Source organism: Gossypium arboreum, chromosome 4 (assembly GCF_025698485.1).
Source record: "Gossypium arboreum isolate Shixiya-1 chromosome 4, ASM2569848v2, whole genome shotgun sequence".
NCBI lineage: Eukaryota > Viridiplantae > Streptophyta > Magnoliopsida > Malvales > Malvaceae > Gossypium > Gossypium arboreum.
Window position 1 is genome coordinate 30,711,516 of NC_069073.1, and position 18,300 is coordinate 30,729,815.

An 18,300-nucleotide genomic window follows, 5' to 3' on the forward strand; every position below is an offset into this window, starting at 1 on the left:
AGCTTGGTGAAAGCAAGATTTTCGGTGGATTTGATTAGGGATGCTGAATGAAAGTGAAAGTAATCCGTGAAAGTCGAAGATAGCCTTCGATCGTCGAAGTCGTGCGCGGATATGAAGCGTAAGGATATCGAGTATCGTGGGTGATAAAGTGTTTCTCAAGGTATCGCCTTGGAAAAAGATACTCGTGTTCGGCCGTAAGGGCAAGTTGAGCCCGAGGTTCATTGGGCCATATGAGATATCGAGCGAGTCGGTCCGGTGGCATATCGTTTGATTTTGCCCCTGAACTCAAAAGGTTCACGATGTCTTCCACGCTTCGATGCTTCGACGTTATAGATCCGATCCATCGCACGTGATTAGTCCATCGAAATTGAAATTCAAGCTAATATGAGTTATGAGGAAGAACCGATTCGTATCCTATCACGAGAAGTGAAAGAGTTATGAAACAAGCGGGTTCCGCTAGTGAAAGTGTTATGGCTCAAGCACGGATAGAAGAAGCTACTTGGGAGACCGAGAACTCTATGAAAGAGCGATATCCAAACCTATTTACCGGTAAGATTTTCTGGGACGAAAATTTCTTAAGTGGGGAGAGTTGTGACACCCAAAATTGACCCTAGTCGGAAGGTGGTCTCGGGACCACAAAACCGAGGCATAAAAATAATTAAAATTTATTTTGATGCCTATAATATGTGTGTGCTCATGTATGACATTTTATGATGATTGATTTAGTGTTATAAGGGTGAATTCCACAAGAAAGGACTTAGTAATGAACTTTGAAAGTATGATAAGGAAATGTGTGATGACTAATTAAAGCATGCATGCAAAATAATGGACTTGCATGTCAAATTCCCCTTTTATAGGTGGTGGCGGCCATGACAAGGAGGATGGGCTAAACATGTCATGAAACATGTTTTGTTGGTGCATTAGGGTGAAATAATAAACAAAGGTGTATGGGTGATAAAAAATGAAAAAAAATGTGTGTGAGTGTGGTAATCCCCCATTGCCGTGAGTTGTAGAGAAGGAAAGAAAATATTTTGTTCATCCTTTCTTTGAGCCAAAACTAAGGAAGAAGGAGGATTTTTGCTTCATGCTTGGTTTGGAAGAGATCTAGAAGGAGATTTGGCTAAGTTTGCATCAAGATTAAGGTATGTATGAGGTTGTGTTAGGAGTTTCATGCATGTTTTGGTTGCTAACTTGATGTGCATGTTAGCCATGGCTCAAATCTTTGTTAAGCCATGGAAATGGTATTTGGCCAAAGTTGTTATGGTGATAAAGCCATTGCATGCTAAGTGTGAAGCTTGATGATGATGCATGCAATGATGGATTGTCTACTCTTGAGTAAGATTTTGAGCTTTCTTTTGTTTTATCATGATTGAAGTTGAAAAGGAGCATGATTGTCATATTCGCCATGATGCATTCATGAGCATGGTTCATGCTTCTTGCATGTTAGTTAAAATTTGTGTTTTGGATGGCTATGGACACCTTGAAATTCGCCATGCTCATATATGTATATATATGTTTGCACATGATGTTTTGGTTATGAAGGAAGTGATGAATAAGTTTGTTTAAAGAAGAAGATGTTGAAGAATAATTGTGAAATTGTAAGCACATTCTGCCTAGCACACATATGAGTGCTTGATGCTATATTGTAAGTTTTGAGCTACAATATGCAAAGCATTAACTAGTAAAATGCATGTTGTTTTGTGTGGTATTAATGCATAATTGGCCTCAACATGGACAAGTATATTCGGCCTTGGGTAGCCTATTGAAGGCCTTAGCTTTTCCTTGATGCTCGAATAAATTGTATTGAATTGCTTGATGTAGTATAAAATGTGCATGACCATTGTGTATTCAAGCTAAAGGGTGGCCATATGACCATTTAAATTCCTTGTCATATTCGCCATAAGCTAGCACAATGAGGTTTTGATAAATTGAATTTGTTTGAATTAGCTCAAGAGCTAAGAGGGCCACAATTGGACAAGGGAAGGAAAAAGTGATCGAATAGCTGTAAAAGCCGTTCGACAACATCCGAGGTAAGTCCTCAAGAAGTGACCTTACTTGAATTATGTGAGATGAAATATGGTTGTGTATGATTATTGATTATGTGTGTATGAGTATTTGAATTCCACCCGGGCTAAGTCCCAAGGCGAATATGCTAATGATTATAATTGTGTTTGAGCCTTAGTAACGAAAATGAAATATGTATGTCCAATGATTATTGATGTATGTGTGCATGAGAAATTGAATGATATCGGGCTAAGCCCAAGACAATTATGCTGGAAATTATAACCGGTTAAGACCGAAGGCAATTGTGCTAGTGGCTACATCCGGCTAAGACCAAGGCATTCGTGCAAGTCATTCTATCCGGGCTAAGACCAAGGCATTTGTGCAAATCGTGATATCCGGGTTAAGTCCCGTGAGGCCTTGGTGCGGGTTACCATAACCGGGCTATGTCCGAAGGCGATTGATCGAGTAGCGACATCCGGTTAAACTCGAAGGTATGTGATTTGAAAATTATAAGCTTGCTGGAAAATTTCAGCTAATGCACTTGTGAAATTTCCCAATGACAAGGTAAGTGCGGTGTGTGCTTTATGCGCTAGGAGTAAGAGCGTGTGAATATCCGCTCCTATGATGGAACGAGTTATCGGCCTTAATGAAGCCGTTATTTGTGTATGAACATAAGAGTTGGGATGGTGAAGTAAGTATGATTATGTGAATGTGCATTAATGAAATGATGCATTTAACTATGTGAATGTATTGCTGTAATTAGAGTTGATTATATTCCTTGAGACTTACTAAGCATAAAATGCTTACTCATTGCTTTGGCTCTCGGTTTTCTAGATTTCGCTCAAGCAATCGGATTTGGGATCGTTGAAGTCGAAGTCATCCACACTATCAAGCCTCCATTTTGGTATAAATTTTGGTTGAACTTGAGATGGCATGTATAGGACTACCCTTGTTTGTTAAATATGTTGTGATGTAAGTATGTACGGCCATGCGAAAATGGCTCAAAAGGAAGCATGAACTTAGACTAATTGTGGGTTGTATGTATATATTTGGTGTCATGATGTGGCTATGGCTTGGAAATGGGAATGTTGGTCATATGATCAGCCATTGGCATGGTTAAAATGATCATATATGAACCTATGTATGGCAAGACTAGTTGAATCATGGAGACTACCAAATAGGTAAGTCCTACCTTAAAACAGATGCTGCCAGCTGCAGTGGCGTGAATGTGAAAAATCACCAAAATTCATAGGAATGGAATTAAATAGTGAATAAGCTATGTAAATGAACCTTGATGAGTCTATTTTCATATGGAAGAAACGAAATGGTCATAGGAGTTACAGGTTAAGAGATATTAAAGCTATTGTGAGACAGGGCCAGAATGGTTTCTGGGTTCCCTGTCGCAACTTTAAAAATTCACTATAAATTATCCAAAAGAATTAGGAGACATACCTTATATGTACAGATTCCATTTTGAGTCTAGTTTCATTAGAAACAAACGACACCAGCATTAAATCCCTGTACAGAGAGATATTCAAGTTATACCGCGCGAAGGTCAGAGCAGTCGATCCCTGTAACATGGGTAACTTTAACTAATAAACTGTACCAATTGGCCTGACCAAAAATTCTAGAAATAAATCCATGGATGGATATATGAGTCTAAATTCAGGGAAAATTTACGAAACCAGTTTCCGAGTTTTGAAACTCGAGATATGATTTTTAAGGCGACAGTGACGCAGTTTTTCCAGCCTGACTGGAAATGTCCAATGGATGGGCAAAACAAGTGAACTTGGCTTGCTAACCCCTCGTGTCCGACACCGGCGATGGTCTCGGGTTCGGGGTGTTACACTTAGGATTCACATGATCTTAATCTTTTATGTCTTCAGGGAATGAGAATTTAAGTTTTTTCAAATGTTGTAGGTTTGCATAATACTACTACTGCATACCCTGAAGCAAGCAATGTGTGTTCGTGAGTTAGTGTTTTCTTAAAATCTAAACTTGTTTTATGCGATGTGTTGGAGGTTTGGTTGGTGTTCAGCCGAAGAGTCACTAATGTGGCTAATGTGGCATTATATAGCTTGGGTTCGGCGACCGGACCAAGTATGGGGTGTTACAGCATAAATTACAGTAGTCGACCTAAATTGTAAAATTTACTGTGTCAACACAATTTGAGATGTTAACACTAAGTAGTTTGTAGTGGTAACTCGAGATATTGTAATATCCAATACTCGAGGCCATTGTTCGGGGTGGGTAAAGGGTGTTACATATTATTGTAATGAGATTTTCAATAGATTTAATTTATCCTCCCTTCGGTATGTAACAGCCCGAATTTGGGCTTAGTCGGAACAATGGTTTTGGGACTACTAATCTGAAGTTGGAGAAATTATTTTATTATTAATTTTAAGTTGTGACATGTTTATATTAGTTCATGAAAAATTTGGTGAAGTAATTTTAGTGATTTCATGCTTAATTGTGAAAAAAGGACTAAACCGCATAAAATACAAAAGTCCTATTTTGATAGCTAAGGGTGTCAAATAGCTAGAGAACCTAAATTGGAGGTATTTAAAGGGCCCTTTAGAGTAGCATGACTGGCCATAGGAGACAAAGGTGGTTAAAAGTCAAAATTTGGTGAAATTAGGTGTTGAAATTGAATAAAATAAAATAAATAGTGAAAGTTATCATTTTTTTGATCTCTCTCTTTCTTCTCCACCGATTTGTCTCCAAGAAAATGGCCATGGAAGCTTGAAAAATTTTCAGCAACTTAAATCCTTTGCAAGTAAATGATTTGAGGGTTTTATCTGAATATTTTTGTACTTTTAGAACCCTTGTAACATAAGCTTTGAAATGAATGGACTATTTTGCAAAATGTTTGAAAGACTATAGTTTTACCATGAGTGTGTTCATGTTGCTTTCTGAAATTTTATGGAAGAAAATGAGTTATGGTACTGTAATAAACAACTTTTGTGAAGTAGTTTCCATGAAAACCATAACTAAGGACCATTTTGCATAAGTTGTAAAATAGGTGATTAATGTGTGAAATAAGGAGAATTGTGGGCTGCCTTTAGTATAAAAAGTGATCGGCTAGGCTTGATTAGTGAGAAAATGTGATAAAAATTGATTTTCGGACCTAGGAGTAAAATGGTCATTTTGCAAAAGTCTAGGGGTAAAATGGTCATTTTGCCCAATTTTAAATTGTTGAGTACTTAGATTTATTTCAATTTCTAATTTTATAAAAAAATATTTTAATCTTTCATTTAATTTTTGTTTGTCTAGTTTTTAAATTTATGTTCTTTATTAAATTATCACAAAATAAATGAAAATTTTAATTTTTAACTTCCTAATGTAACTTACATGTGAATTGTCACGTAAATGATGATTAACATTTAATTAATTTTCTTAAAATTTAAAATTTTAAAAATACAAAAATATTTTTAAAAATAAAAATTATTAAAAATATTAAAATATAAAAATATTTTAAAATTTTTAAAATTAATTAAAAACTAAATTTTCTATCAATTTTAATGATTTGATAAAATATAAATTAAAAATTAAAGAAATTATATACAAAATGAAAAGAGACAAAAAAATTATGTAGAGTTCTTGTAAGATTGGAAGGAAAAAAAAATCATTATGCCTTAGATTTATTTGGATTGAAACACCTAATTATTGGAGGCGGTAAATGGGTAATTTTCAACATGGGACTGTTTTTTATTTTATATATATAAAAGAAAACGTGGAACTGCTTTTAGCTCATAGTATTACGTTTTTGGGCATATTTGAAGTGCTGATGTCCTGGACTTGGATATGTTGAAACTAGAATACAAACTTTTTCAGCATATTTCAGATTTATAACCATTTTCTTATATATAATACTTACTTTTCTTTATGACCCCTTACCCTTAAATCAGATGAAAAATCCTCGAATTTATTTCTTTATTGTTATTATTGCGTTCCATCAACTTAATTAAGAATTGATAAGTAAATAAATTTCAATTTATTTGTGATATTTTTAATCACAGTATTTACGTTTTAATTATATTATTTGTAATTTTATTTTATTTATTATTGATTTAAGTGAATAATTATAAAAAAATAAGTTTAAAATTTATTTTCGATAATTTTTTTTACTTACGAATTAGACTTTCAACACAATATTATTTAAGTATTTTTGTCATAATTTGAGTTATATAATTTTATTTTGGAGTATTAATATACCATTTTGAAAGAAATAGAAATATCTAACCAAAATTTATTTCATGACTTGAGCCCCAAAACATAAGGAAGGTGTTCAAATATGGCCTTGAAGTTGGGCAGGAAAAATTGTAAAAATTTTGCTTTATTTAATTAAGTGCACATTGAAATTTTATCCCTTTTGTAAGTTTTTCCTATAAATGGACATTATTAGGTTAAGGCCTAAAATTGATTTAGATTATTTGACTTTCGTGTTTTCTTTATTTTATTGATTGCTAAATTATTTTTTAGTAAAAAATTCAAAATTTGATTCAAATAGTTTGTGAGATCTAATTGTTCTTAATATTTTATTTTTTCTTTAATATTTGCACGTCTTCCGATTTAATTACAAAGATTCAAGTCATTGCATATAGAGCTCATATTCAATTGCTTAGAATATTTGTCTTATTAATTATTATTATTAAAATTGTAATTCTTTAATTGATTCTAATACTTATAATGAACAACATAATTGAGTATAGGCTAAAATATGAAATCTATGTTATGTGGGCATGCGGTCTAACTTAAATAAACACCATTAATGTGTGCTTGTTGGTTAGGATTACGTCTCTCTCATTATAAATGTTATTGATCGCCGCCAAACGTGCAAACATTTGACTGAAAAATACTACACTAAATATATAAGAAATAAAGCAGCAGTGTCCACAAGTATACAAGTCAAATTGTAATATAGTATGTGTTACAATGGAACACAAGGAAGTATTCTGAGGATCATACCCTGCAACACCCCTTACCCGAGTCTGAGGCCAGGACTGGGCACGAGGCATTACCATACTTAACCACATGCATAAGTTCGTTTCCGAGTCACCAAGACTTGATTAGATTTAAAACTCTTTCGAACTCTGTTTAAACTCTTTAAAGTGGGCCTACACGACCTCAAACTTTTCTTGGAAACCCTTCGAAACCAACTCGAGTCCTTAAACCGACTAAAAAAAATGATTCCTGAAATAGGGCACACGCTCGTGTGGTCGTTATAACATGGCTGTGCTGATGGCTCGTGTGACACACACGACCTAAGCATCTAGGGACACGCCCGTTGTCCCATACCCGTGTGAATTTAATTCCAAATTCGAACCTACAGGGGTTTTCACATAGCCTGACACACGCCCGTGTCCATGGCCCGTGTCCCTCACACGGCCATGACAGGTCCGTTTCCTATCCCGTGTCTAAAAACCTTGGCATTCTATTTCTGATGTCAGCATCCAATAAGGGGCACACGCCCGTGGCCAGAGGCCGTGTCCTCTACACGGCTGAGACACACGGTCGTGACTCTGCCCATGTGTTTATTACCATGCATACTGACTTGAAATTTTTACGTGCAAGGGACACATGGCTGGACAACATGCCCATGGGGCTGGCCGTATGAACAACATAGGGCTATTTGCCAAGCCCTTTGCTATCCTGAAACAAAAAATAACAACATCCATCATGCGAAAGATCATCATAATATGATTCCTCAATCCAACAACCACATCTAAGGCCTTTACACATTTCATATTTACTAAAACAACCAACAAATTGCCCAATTATGAAATAACTTCTTGTATTCATATAACAACTTTTAACTTTAGCCATTTCTATGGCCTTATACAAAATGAATCAAAATGTTAAAGTAAGCCAACACATTTGGCCAATTAGCAATAACACAAAATCATAAGGTTAATGTCCTATACATGCCATAATCAAAATAAATAGATCTAACTATACCAAGTGCTTCGATTGATAATGTGATCAATGCCTCCGATGTCCGTTGATCCACGAGCTAACTAGGCAGCACTATAAGAAAATGGCAAGAAAATAGGGTAAGCATAAAGCTTAGTGAGTTGCATGCAATAAATATAACAACAACTTTCCCATTCACCATCATGCTCATAGTACTTAAGTAGGCATAAGCATAACTTAGTCATCACTAGCCAATACATTTCACATAGCATATATTGAGCTCACATCTTATACATTTCAAATAGGTACCTGTACCACTCACAACCTGGTTAAACTTTTCCTTGTTTAACTTAAACTATGACTCTCACCGTTGAACCATTTGGAATGCTATCGATATTTATTAAGCCTTAACATAGGGTGTAATACCGATGCCATGTCCCAGACATGGTCTTACACTGGCTCATCCATCAAGTCGATGCCATGTCCCAGACATGGTCTTACACTAACTATTGAAATCGAGGCCGACGCCATGTCCCAGATATGGTCTTACACTAGCTCTCATATCTCTGTTTCGATGCCATATCTCAGACATGGTCTTACACTGACACATCTCATAGCCGATGCATGTCCCAGACATGTCTTACACTGGCTTACATCTCGAGGCTGATGCATGTCCCAAACATGTCTTACACTAGCTCTCATCTCAATGCTGTTGTCATGTCCCAGACATGGTCTTACACTGGCTCTCATAATATGGCCAACACATGTCCCAGTCATGTCTTACACTAGCGCACAAATGACCCAAATGTCATGGCACGAATATCTGATTTATTCCTAAGGTTCACCCGGGAGTTCTATTATCTCAATTATCATCAAGTATTTTCATTACCACAATTAAGCAATTTGTGCTATATCAATTGAAGCACATATAATAAAAATGAAATTGTATTATTTATATACAACTTACTCCGGTATTCAAAATTTGACAATTATCTTGGCTTATTCCGCTAGTTTGACTTTTCCCGGTCTAGGCCCGAATTTTGTAATTCTTGATATATAATGATAAAAATTCATGAATTTAATTTAGTGGTCAAGCGAGAATTTAGGATAGTATCCACCAATTATAATATCTTTTGTCTATTGCAAATTGCAATGACAGTTTTGAAATACCTACAAATTCCTTACCATATAATTAGCTGATAAAAAAACTGTTAAATTTTTGTGAATTTTTCATTTCTTTTTTATATAACAATAATTTAAATTTAGTTTATTTTTTAAATAAATGAATACTCGATTAATAGTAAGAACTAGTATTCTTATTGAGACTCGAACTCATAGGGAAGAAAATAGATTTATGGATGGAATCAAATATGTAGTAGTTACAAATAAAAGTACTCGGTTATTGATGAAAAATCAAAATATTTCTAATGTCGAATCAGGATCAACTAGGACAGAAATAAAGCATTGGGTCGAACTCTTCTTTGGTGTCAAGGTAATAGCAATGAATAGTCATCGACTCCCAATAAAGGGTAGAAGAATCAGACCTATTATGTGACATACAATGCATTACAGGCGTATGATCGTTATGCTTCAACCGGGTTATTCCATTCCACTTCTTAGAATGAAAAGAACTTAAATCAAAATACTTACTAGCATGGCGATACATTTATACAAAATTCTACCCTAGGCACATGCAATGGACTCGTAGACAGTCAAATGAAATTCAATCCACGAAATAATTTGATCTATGGACAGCATCATTGTGGTAAAGGTCGTAATGCCAAAGGAATCATTACTGCAAGGCATAGAGGGGGAGGTCATAAGCATCTATACCATAAAATTGATTTTTGATGAAATGAAAAAGACATATATGGTAGAATTGTAACCATAGAATACAACCCTAATCGAAATGCATATATTTGTCTCATACACTATGAGGATAATGAGAAGGGATATATTTTACATTCCAGAAGTTCCTATAAAAATGGGAAATGCGCTACCTTTGAGTGCAGTTTGAACTATTAATTTATGTAATTGGAAAGAAACAATTAGGTTTACGACGAAACCTAAAAATCGATCACTAATCCAACTTGAGTACCTCTACAAAATAGATCTCAACAGGAAATTAAAGCATAATGGTAATAAGTGATTGAGTTTAGTAGTTCTTTATATAAAATTATTGAGTCTAGAGATATAGTAATATGGAGAAGTTAAAATTATTTTAAGAACTAATAGAACCAGAAGCACCCCCTTGTTGTTTAAAAGAGATTTAAAAGAGAGGAGGAGAAATGTTTGAAATTCAACAAACAAACAAACAAAAAAGTAATAAATAAAGAAAATCAACTATTTCAATGGGAAGAAAATATTAATTCGCAAAAAGACAAAAGGAAAAGAAAAGAAAAGAAAAAACAAACTGACTTTTTTTTTTCTTTACTTGCAACAGTCTGTTTAGTGTAAGCTTAAAACGTTTAAAAATGTTGAAACTTTCACTTTAGAGTTTGGGGCTGGGCTGCTTTGTTTGTAGTCAACCGATATTTATTGACTTATGGTCGTCTTTCTTCCTAACCGATAGCGTCCAAAATGTAACAGTAAAATATTAAAAAGGAAACAAAGATGTTAGAATATCTAAACAAAAAGAACGACTCGTGACTCTACCAATTTGCCATTCCACCCATGAAACACAGCAACAATATTTATAATTCTTTATGTTTTCTCATGACCCATTAGCTTTCTTTTTCTTGCAGTTTCAACAAACCTCAGATTCAAGGGAAGATAGAAGTATTAATAATCTAAGTTTTGTTTTTTGGGGTATGTTTGTTTAGGGTTTTGGAGATCGGATTACAGCGTTTTCTTCTTCTGCTTCTTGCTGGTAATGGAGTTGAAGAAGGACAAGCTTGTCAGGTGAGTCGTATGCTAATTTTTTTATTATGTTTACTGTTCGTTGCTAGCTTTGTTTCCCATATAACATTTATTTCTGGGCAGTTTATCTTTTGTAAAAAAGGTGCTGTTTGGTAGCTTGGAAAGTTCTGGCAGCTTTGGATTTTCCATTAGGGACTACAGTAAGCTGGAATTTTAATAATAACTAGGACCTTTATGAATTGATATGGATGAATTGGGTAATATTTTTCTTGTTTGGGTGTCACTGGAGGAGATTGAAATGAGGAATGTTATTGAAAAATATTTTGGCCATGTTCAATGTAGTGAAGAAACTTTTACATTTGGGCGTTATCTTTTTGCTTGAAGTTAGAACTTTTATTCAAGTGGAATTAATATATTTGGTTTTCAATTTCTCGGGAGTAGATCATAGTAAAACATAAATTCCATTTAAAAAAGAAAGCTAAAGAGACTTATCCTTTGAATGGACTTGGTCATTTAAGTGAAAATTTTGGAAATAAATGAACATTCCAGATGATTCTCCTATATTGTTGTACTAAGCATGAACGAAAACTGAGAAGAAAGGTTTTGTCAAACTGAATTGTTATGAAATGCTTCTTATTGACTAGTTTGTGGTGGAACTTGTTTGTTTCTAGGTTCTACTCTGATGGAAAACGACATAAAGAAACACCATGGGGAAAGAATGACCCATCATTCCTTGAGAAGTCATCTTCTGGGTACAAGATTTCATTTTCTTCAGTGCTAAAACCGGAGATTGGAATGGATGGAGGAAGAAATAGACTTCCTGAAATGGGGAAAATTGGACGGTCAAAGGTTTTGCCACAGGATAATGCACTTTGGTACAAGAGAATTCTTGATCCTGGCAGTGAGATTGTATTGCAATGGAACTGGGTTTTCATTATTTCATGTTTGGTGGCACTTTTCATCGACCCATTGTATTTTTATTTTCCTGCCGTTGGAGGGGATGCAAAGACCTCATGCGTAAAGACAGATACAAACTTGCGAATTGTTGTTACCTGCTTTCGAACTGTTGCCGATATTTTTTATTTGCTGCACATAATCATAAAATTTAGAACAGGTTATGTTGCACCAAACTCATCAACTAGAGTGTTTGGAAGGGGTGAACTTGTAATGGACCCTAAGAAGATTGCACGGAGGTATCTTAGATCTGATTTCTTCATTGATTTCATTGCAACACTTCCTCTTCCTCAGGTATTTGTTCTAATAAGCAATTCTCGTTCTGAAAAGGCCTGTCATAAAAATTAGTTACCTACTTTAATCATCGATAGAAAAAAGAAATTAGTTGCCTCAATTATTTTGTGCCACTCTATCACACGAACTCAACGTTGACTATAGTAAAATAGATTGTAAATAACACCAATTCCGAACTTGAAGCACTATGTCTTGGATTTTAATTGTGGTTTTATGGTTTCCCACACTGCTCTCTAGAATCCACCAACTAGCTTATGACGTAGTTTTCAAAATATTATGGATACTTCTACTCATTTTGCATAAACATACATTTTTGAAGGTTATGTAATCATCCATTCTAGACCATAAGGATTTTGGTTTGCTTAATTAACAGATATGGAGCGTAAAATGTTTTGTTGTTCTTAACTCACTTTGATTCTTATTTGGAGTGTGAGTGCATTTTACATTTGTTTAGAAGCTTAGTTGTCTCCCCTTTTTAATTTATTTATGGCAATTAACCCTTTGCCATTCAAGGATATTTTGAAGTTGGGTGCTTTTGCCTTGGATTCAAATGTCATGGTTAATTCCATGTATTCCCCTATCCTTTTATTGAAGCACTATTAAGTTTGCGGGCTTCTAGCATAAATTTCTTGTTTCCTTTTTCTTAATTATTGTAATAATTCTCAGCAGGCTCTGCAAAACATACCATTCTAGATCTTGAAATTACCCTGGTCACTACATCCCAATCCTTGGATAAAATGGTTAATAGTTACATGTCTGATTTTCAGTTTAATGCATCAGGTACTAAGATGAAAAAGATGATATCTCAGCCTATTTAATCATTTTTTTGCAGATAGTTATCTGGTTTATCATTCCAGCAACACGAAGTCCTCGGACTGATCATAAAAATAATGCCCTTGCATTAATTGTTCTGATTCAGTACATTCCCAGATTGTATTTGATTTTTCCTTTAAGTTCTCAAATTATTAAAGCAACTGGAGTGGTTACAAAGACGGCGTGGGCGGGTGCTGCCTACAATCTTCTCTTATACATGTTAGCTAGTCATGTATGTTGTCTTGTTACTTCTATTATTAGCCTTTGCTTTGCTTTCATGTCGACATGTATATTTTCTCTCTTTGACAATGACTGCCTGGTTTTTTCTCGCCATTTAATTCCTCCTACCCTCTGCTAGTTTTTACACAAAAAAAATGCCTATTCATGTAGGTCGTAGGGGCAGCATGGTATGTGCTCTCTGTTGACAGGTATACTTCATGCTGGAAGAAAATTTGCAAAAAGGAATTTCCTCCTCACAGATGTAACCTGTCCTATTTAGATTGCGACACTTTTGGCCGTACTGATCGCAATACGTGGGCAAAAGTCACAGATGTGTTCAAGCAATGTGACCCCAACAATGATATTGATTTCCTGTATGGCATATTTGAAAGTGCAGTAAAAAAGAATGTCGTCAAAAAGGGCTTTCTTGAGAAGTATTTCTATTGCTTATGGTGGGGCTTACAGCAACTTAGGTATGATTTTTTTTAAATTTTACGGACAATAATATTGATTTTCAAATTCATATTAGCTTTGTCTTTATTCTCTGAATATACTGATGCATTTTTTTGGGTAATCTCCTGGTGGCTAATGAGTGCAACCAAACTGTTTGATTAGTAGATTTTGTTGCTTCGCTTACAAATTACAGTTTGTGTCCTAATATGGTAGCTGTATGGAATTTCCCCACCCACATTGTGTGTGATATTATGACAATATTGTGAGAGTCTAGTCAGATATGCTTTAAGTGGAATCAAATGACTGTTATGATGCAATTGCTGCATGGTTGTTGCACTTATATGGAAGTTCAGCTCTGTAGAATTGCATGTTTATTTTTATTGGCAGCAATATTTTTGTGGGCTTTTGCTGTTTTTGCCTTTAAAGATGCAGTGAGCCATAAAGCGATTATGCAAGGTAAAAATGGTAATTCCTTCCATTCTGAAACTCTCATGAGAAATGTTTGAGTTGTTGGACTGATAAATTTGCCCATAAGAACTCAAAGAAAGGCCATGGAGAAAGTATCTTTAACTAATTTAATCTTTTCCACCAAAATAGTTGAAATATTAGTGATGCTAGTAAGTGTTCTATTTTGAAATTATTTTCACATCATCTACTTGTTATGATATCATGCTCGTTTGTATGGCCATAAGGAAAATGTCATGGTTCATCTATGAATTTGGGATTGGAAATACCTTGTTAAACATAATTTTTTCAGTTCAGCTTTCTTCCTTGAAACCTTCTTTCTGTCTCTCCATTTGGTCTATTACCTTGCATCACTGCAAAGTATAAGAGTTGTACACTGGACTATATATTTGTGATTCTAGCCGAATTTTGATGGATATGGAGATAAGTTCCCATGAAAATCCCCCCCCCCCTCGTCCACAGATTCCCCCTTTGTTCCCTTTCTAGTTTTAGCACCAAAAATTTGAGCAGTTTCAGCAAATTTTTTGAGAAAAGAAACACAAGCCCATGGGAATATCCAGTTAGCATTTTTGAAGGCTAACAGGACTGTGCTGACCATGTTGAGGCAGGAGGCATATTGCAATATGCATTTGGCTTTAGAAGGGAACATGCTTAATGACACTGAAGCTACTCGATCTCAAAGACATTTGTAGCACATCAAGGAAATTATGTCAATTTCAGTGATCCCCTCGATATATTGCCTGTGATGTTGCATTATCCACTTTTATCATTGTGCTTGATGAGATACTATTCTTGGAATAGTTGACACAAAGATGTAAACCTTCCCCTTAAGATGTGTATCTGAGATGTCTACTGATCAATTTTATGTTTCTCTACGCTAATTTGAAATAGATGGCATTCAAAATAAATAGGTTGCATTTTTTATGTGCCTCTTAGAAGTAGAAGACAGGCATACTGTAGGATCTAGTTACTATATTGAAATTTAAACTGATGATGGCCAACAACTTGTCATTCCATATTATGTCAGTTATTTAATGCCTAATATCATGAAATGCTACTTAAGGTTCGTAGAGCATTTGCACCTTTTTCTATATTTTTTACAGGAAATTGCTTTACAAAAAGTATTGGTTTAGCTGATCTAATAAGATAGCATGTGCCATTCAATTAGTTTCTTGTGTTTGCTAATGTTAATACATGCCTTTTATTTTCTTATTGTCTCAGTTCATATGGCCAGAATTTATCAACAAGCACTTTTATTGGGGAGACCCTATTTGCTATACTTATTTCTATCCTGGGTCTTGTTCTGTTTGCCCACTTGATTGGGAACATGCAGGTATAAAAAGTCTGCATCCTTGAGTTTTGCCTTACGAAATCAAATTTCATATACTGTTTCTAGTAACTCAAATGAAGTGGTATTTGTTGTCTATCATCCTAGTGCTGTGTTCATGAATGGATTTTTGTGTTTGTATCTCTCCATTACTTAGTTTCTTCTGTCAAAATTGTCTTGACCTCGTGGGACTATCTTTCTTCAGTTGTCTTTTTTAGCAGTTCATATCTTCTTTCTTCCCCCAATTGGAAACAATGAAATAGGAAGTAGTTTCTTGTAGTTCAGAAATATCCTACATTAAGCTTCATTTTATCATCATTGAAACAATTATTTCTGTTTGTTCTTTATACAGTCTGATAGTTTACATTTGTTCTTCTGATACAGACTTATTTGCAATCCCTCACAGTGAGACTAGAGGAATGGAGACTTAAGCGAAGGGACACTGAGGAGTGGATGAGCCATCGCCAGCTTCCTGAAGATTTAAGACATCGTGTTAGACGTTTTGTTCAGTACAAATGGCTTGCAACTCGGGGAGTTAATGAAGAAGCCATCTTGCATGGCTTACCTGCTGATCTTCGTCGTGATATTCAACGACACTTATGCTTGGACCTTGTCCGACGTGTATGCAGCTTTCCCATACCAATTTCTTTTTGAGTTTCAAAGCAGCCTTATTCACTTACATTATAGATGTTTCTACTTGAAAAGCAGTCTTGATGGGAGATTGTCCATGTTGTATTTTATGTCAATAATTATCAATTTAAAAACCAGGCTCTTCTGTTTTAACATAGGTTATCCACCTCATTAGCCATACAGTCTTTCCTTGGAACCTGTCTCTTAGGTGGAATTAGAACCCATGCGTGCTCTACATTTTGCAAGAATTCCTTCTAATGGTTTAATCTTCCTTCAAACGTTAATATGTAAGCCTCAATAATGTTGCTGCGGACATTTATATTAGATTTGACTCTAAAACATTAATGTGTTTATACATAAGAATTGTGCAATCTTCTGTGTGACATTTCTTTATTAAATGATAATTAGTTTCATTGAAGTTGTTCTCATTTGTAGGTTCCTTTCTTCTCCCAAATGGATGATCAGCTGCTTGATGCAATATGTGAACGCCTAGTGTCGTCCTTGAGCACTGAGGGTACTTATCTTGTTCGTGAGGGTGACCCTGTGACAGAGATGCTTTTCATTATTAGAGGTAGATTAGAGAGTTCTACAACAAATGGTGGTCGAACTGGTTTCTTCAACTCAATTGTGTTGAGACCTGGAGATTTTTGTGGAGAGGAACTGCTTGCATGGGCTTTGCTACCAAAATCCACCATGAACTTACCCTCTTCAACAAGAACAGTCAGAGCTTTAGTTGAGGTTGAAGCATTTGCACTACGTGCTGAAGATCTCAAGTTCGTAGCAAACCAATTTAGACGGCTTCATAGCAAGAAATTACAGCATACCTTCCGGTTTTACTCCCACCATTGGAGGACATGGGCAGCCTGCTTCATACAGGCTGCTTGGCGTCGGTACAAAAGGAGGATGATGGAGAACAGTCTGATGACAGAATCACTTTCTTTGGATGAGAAAGAGGATGATGAGACGGGGCAGGAGAAAGAGAAGAATTTCATTGTAGGCTCCAATCCTTCTCAGGCAAAACTGAACCTTGGAGTAACAATATTAGCATCGAGGTTTGCAGCAAACACTAGGAGAGGAGCTCAAAAAATCAAAGATGTTGAGATGCCTAAATTGCAAAAACCAGAGGAACCCGACTTTTCTGCGGAGCCCGATGATGATTGATCTGATTTCACGCATTATAATAGAAATTATATATTGGCTGAGCTTCTCCACTGGGGGTCAGACATTTTTAAGTACAATAGCATGTGAGCAGTGCACCACCTTCTGGTTAAGTCAGGATCTAGAATCCCAGATCTTGAGCAGCATTTCCCTAAGGGTCGAAACCTTTGTATTTGGACCACAAGAACTTAGCTTAGCTCTGAAACCTTACTAGCTGCTTATTTATTATCGTGTATGTGGGGTTTCAGCATGCAAGCCGTGTAACCCACGAGCCTTAAAAATACGAGATATTAAAATTTTAATCCTCGTGTATCGGGGCCTCATCACTCTGATTTTCTGTTTTAACACGACTGTAATTTTTACGCATCATAACATAAACGAATGGATTTGAATATATAGATGATCAAAGAACTAAAACCTACTATCAAAACCAAATTTCTGGTCTTATTAAAAGAGGAAACTAATTGTGTTATGGTATCCGTTACTATTAGTATTATAAAAGAAGGCTTTTTTAAAATAACTCAAAAAATTTAATTAATTATCAAAATGACTCATTTTTTTAATTAAACATGAAAATGACCTGAAATTTAGAGTAAAAGTTGGTGGAACCAAATGATATGGCACCACTATGTCACGTCAGCTTTTTCATGAATAAATAAATAAACAAATAAACAATATGACAAAAGTAAAAAAAGTAAAAAAAAAATAAAGTAAAAAAAGTAACAGGATGGTTGTCAGACTGGTGGCGCCAAATTAATTGGCTCCACTAGAAAATGATAAATCTTTTTTAAAGTTCATATTTTTAGAAATTAATTTTTTTTCATGGAAGTTGACGTGGCATGTAGGTGGCGCCATATTATTTGGCTCCACCAACTTTTACTGTAGATTTCAGGTCATTTTCGTATTTAATTAAAAAAATAGATTATTTTAATAATTAATTAATTTTTTTGAGTTATTTTAATAAAAAAGTCATAAAAAAAAGGATTAAAGGTTTACATATATAGAAAGATACATAGTTTTAGACTCATGCTATGCACATGTTATTTATTTAAAACATATATATGTTACATTGTTGAGGTATATTTGTGACCAATAGTTAGAAAATTACTTATGGAAGCTCCAGGAGGTACAAAGTAGAAAATATGTTAGAGGGCACCAGCGTTTGTACTTCCAGATACATTCTGATGCTTGGTCAATACCTCAGCCTTCGG

At 35.1% G+C, this 18,300-nt stretch overlaps 1 protein-coding gene across 1 annotated transcript; it reads left to right on the forward strand.

The window, feature by feature from the left end:
- The first annotated feature begins 10,380 nt into the window (after nucleotides 1–10,380).
- On the forward strand, nucleotides 10,381–17,434 carry LOC108464096 (cyclic nucleotide-gated ion channel 17-like). Its single transcript, XM_017764188.2, has 7 exons — nucleotides 10,381–10,818; nucleotides 11,448–12,024; nucleotides 12,857–13,069; nucleotides 13,228–13,529; nucleotides 15,196–15,307; nucleotides 15,686–15,922; nucleotides 16,367–17,434. The coding sequence occupies exons 1-7, from the start codon at nucleotides 10,790–10,792 to the stop codon at nucleotides 17,090–17,092; spliced, it is 2,196 nt and encodes a 731-aa protein (XP_017619677.1). The 5' UTR covers nucleotides 10,381–10,789; the 3' UTR covers nucleotides 17,093–17,434.
- Nucleotides 17,435–18,300: the final 866 nt, after the last annotated feature.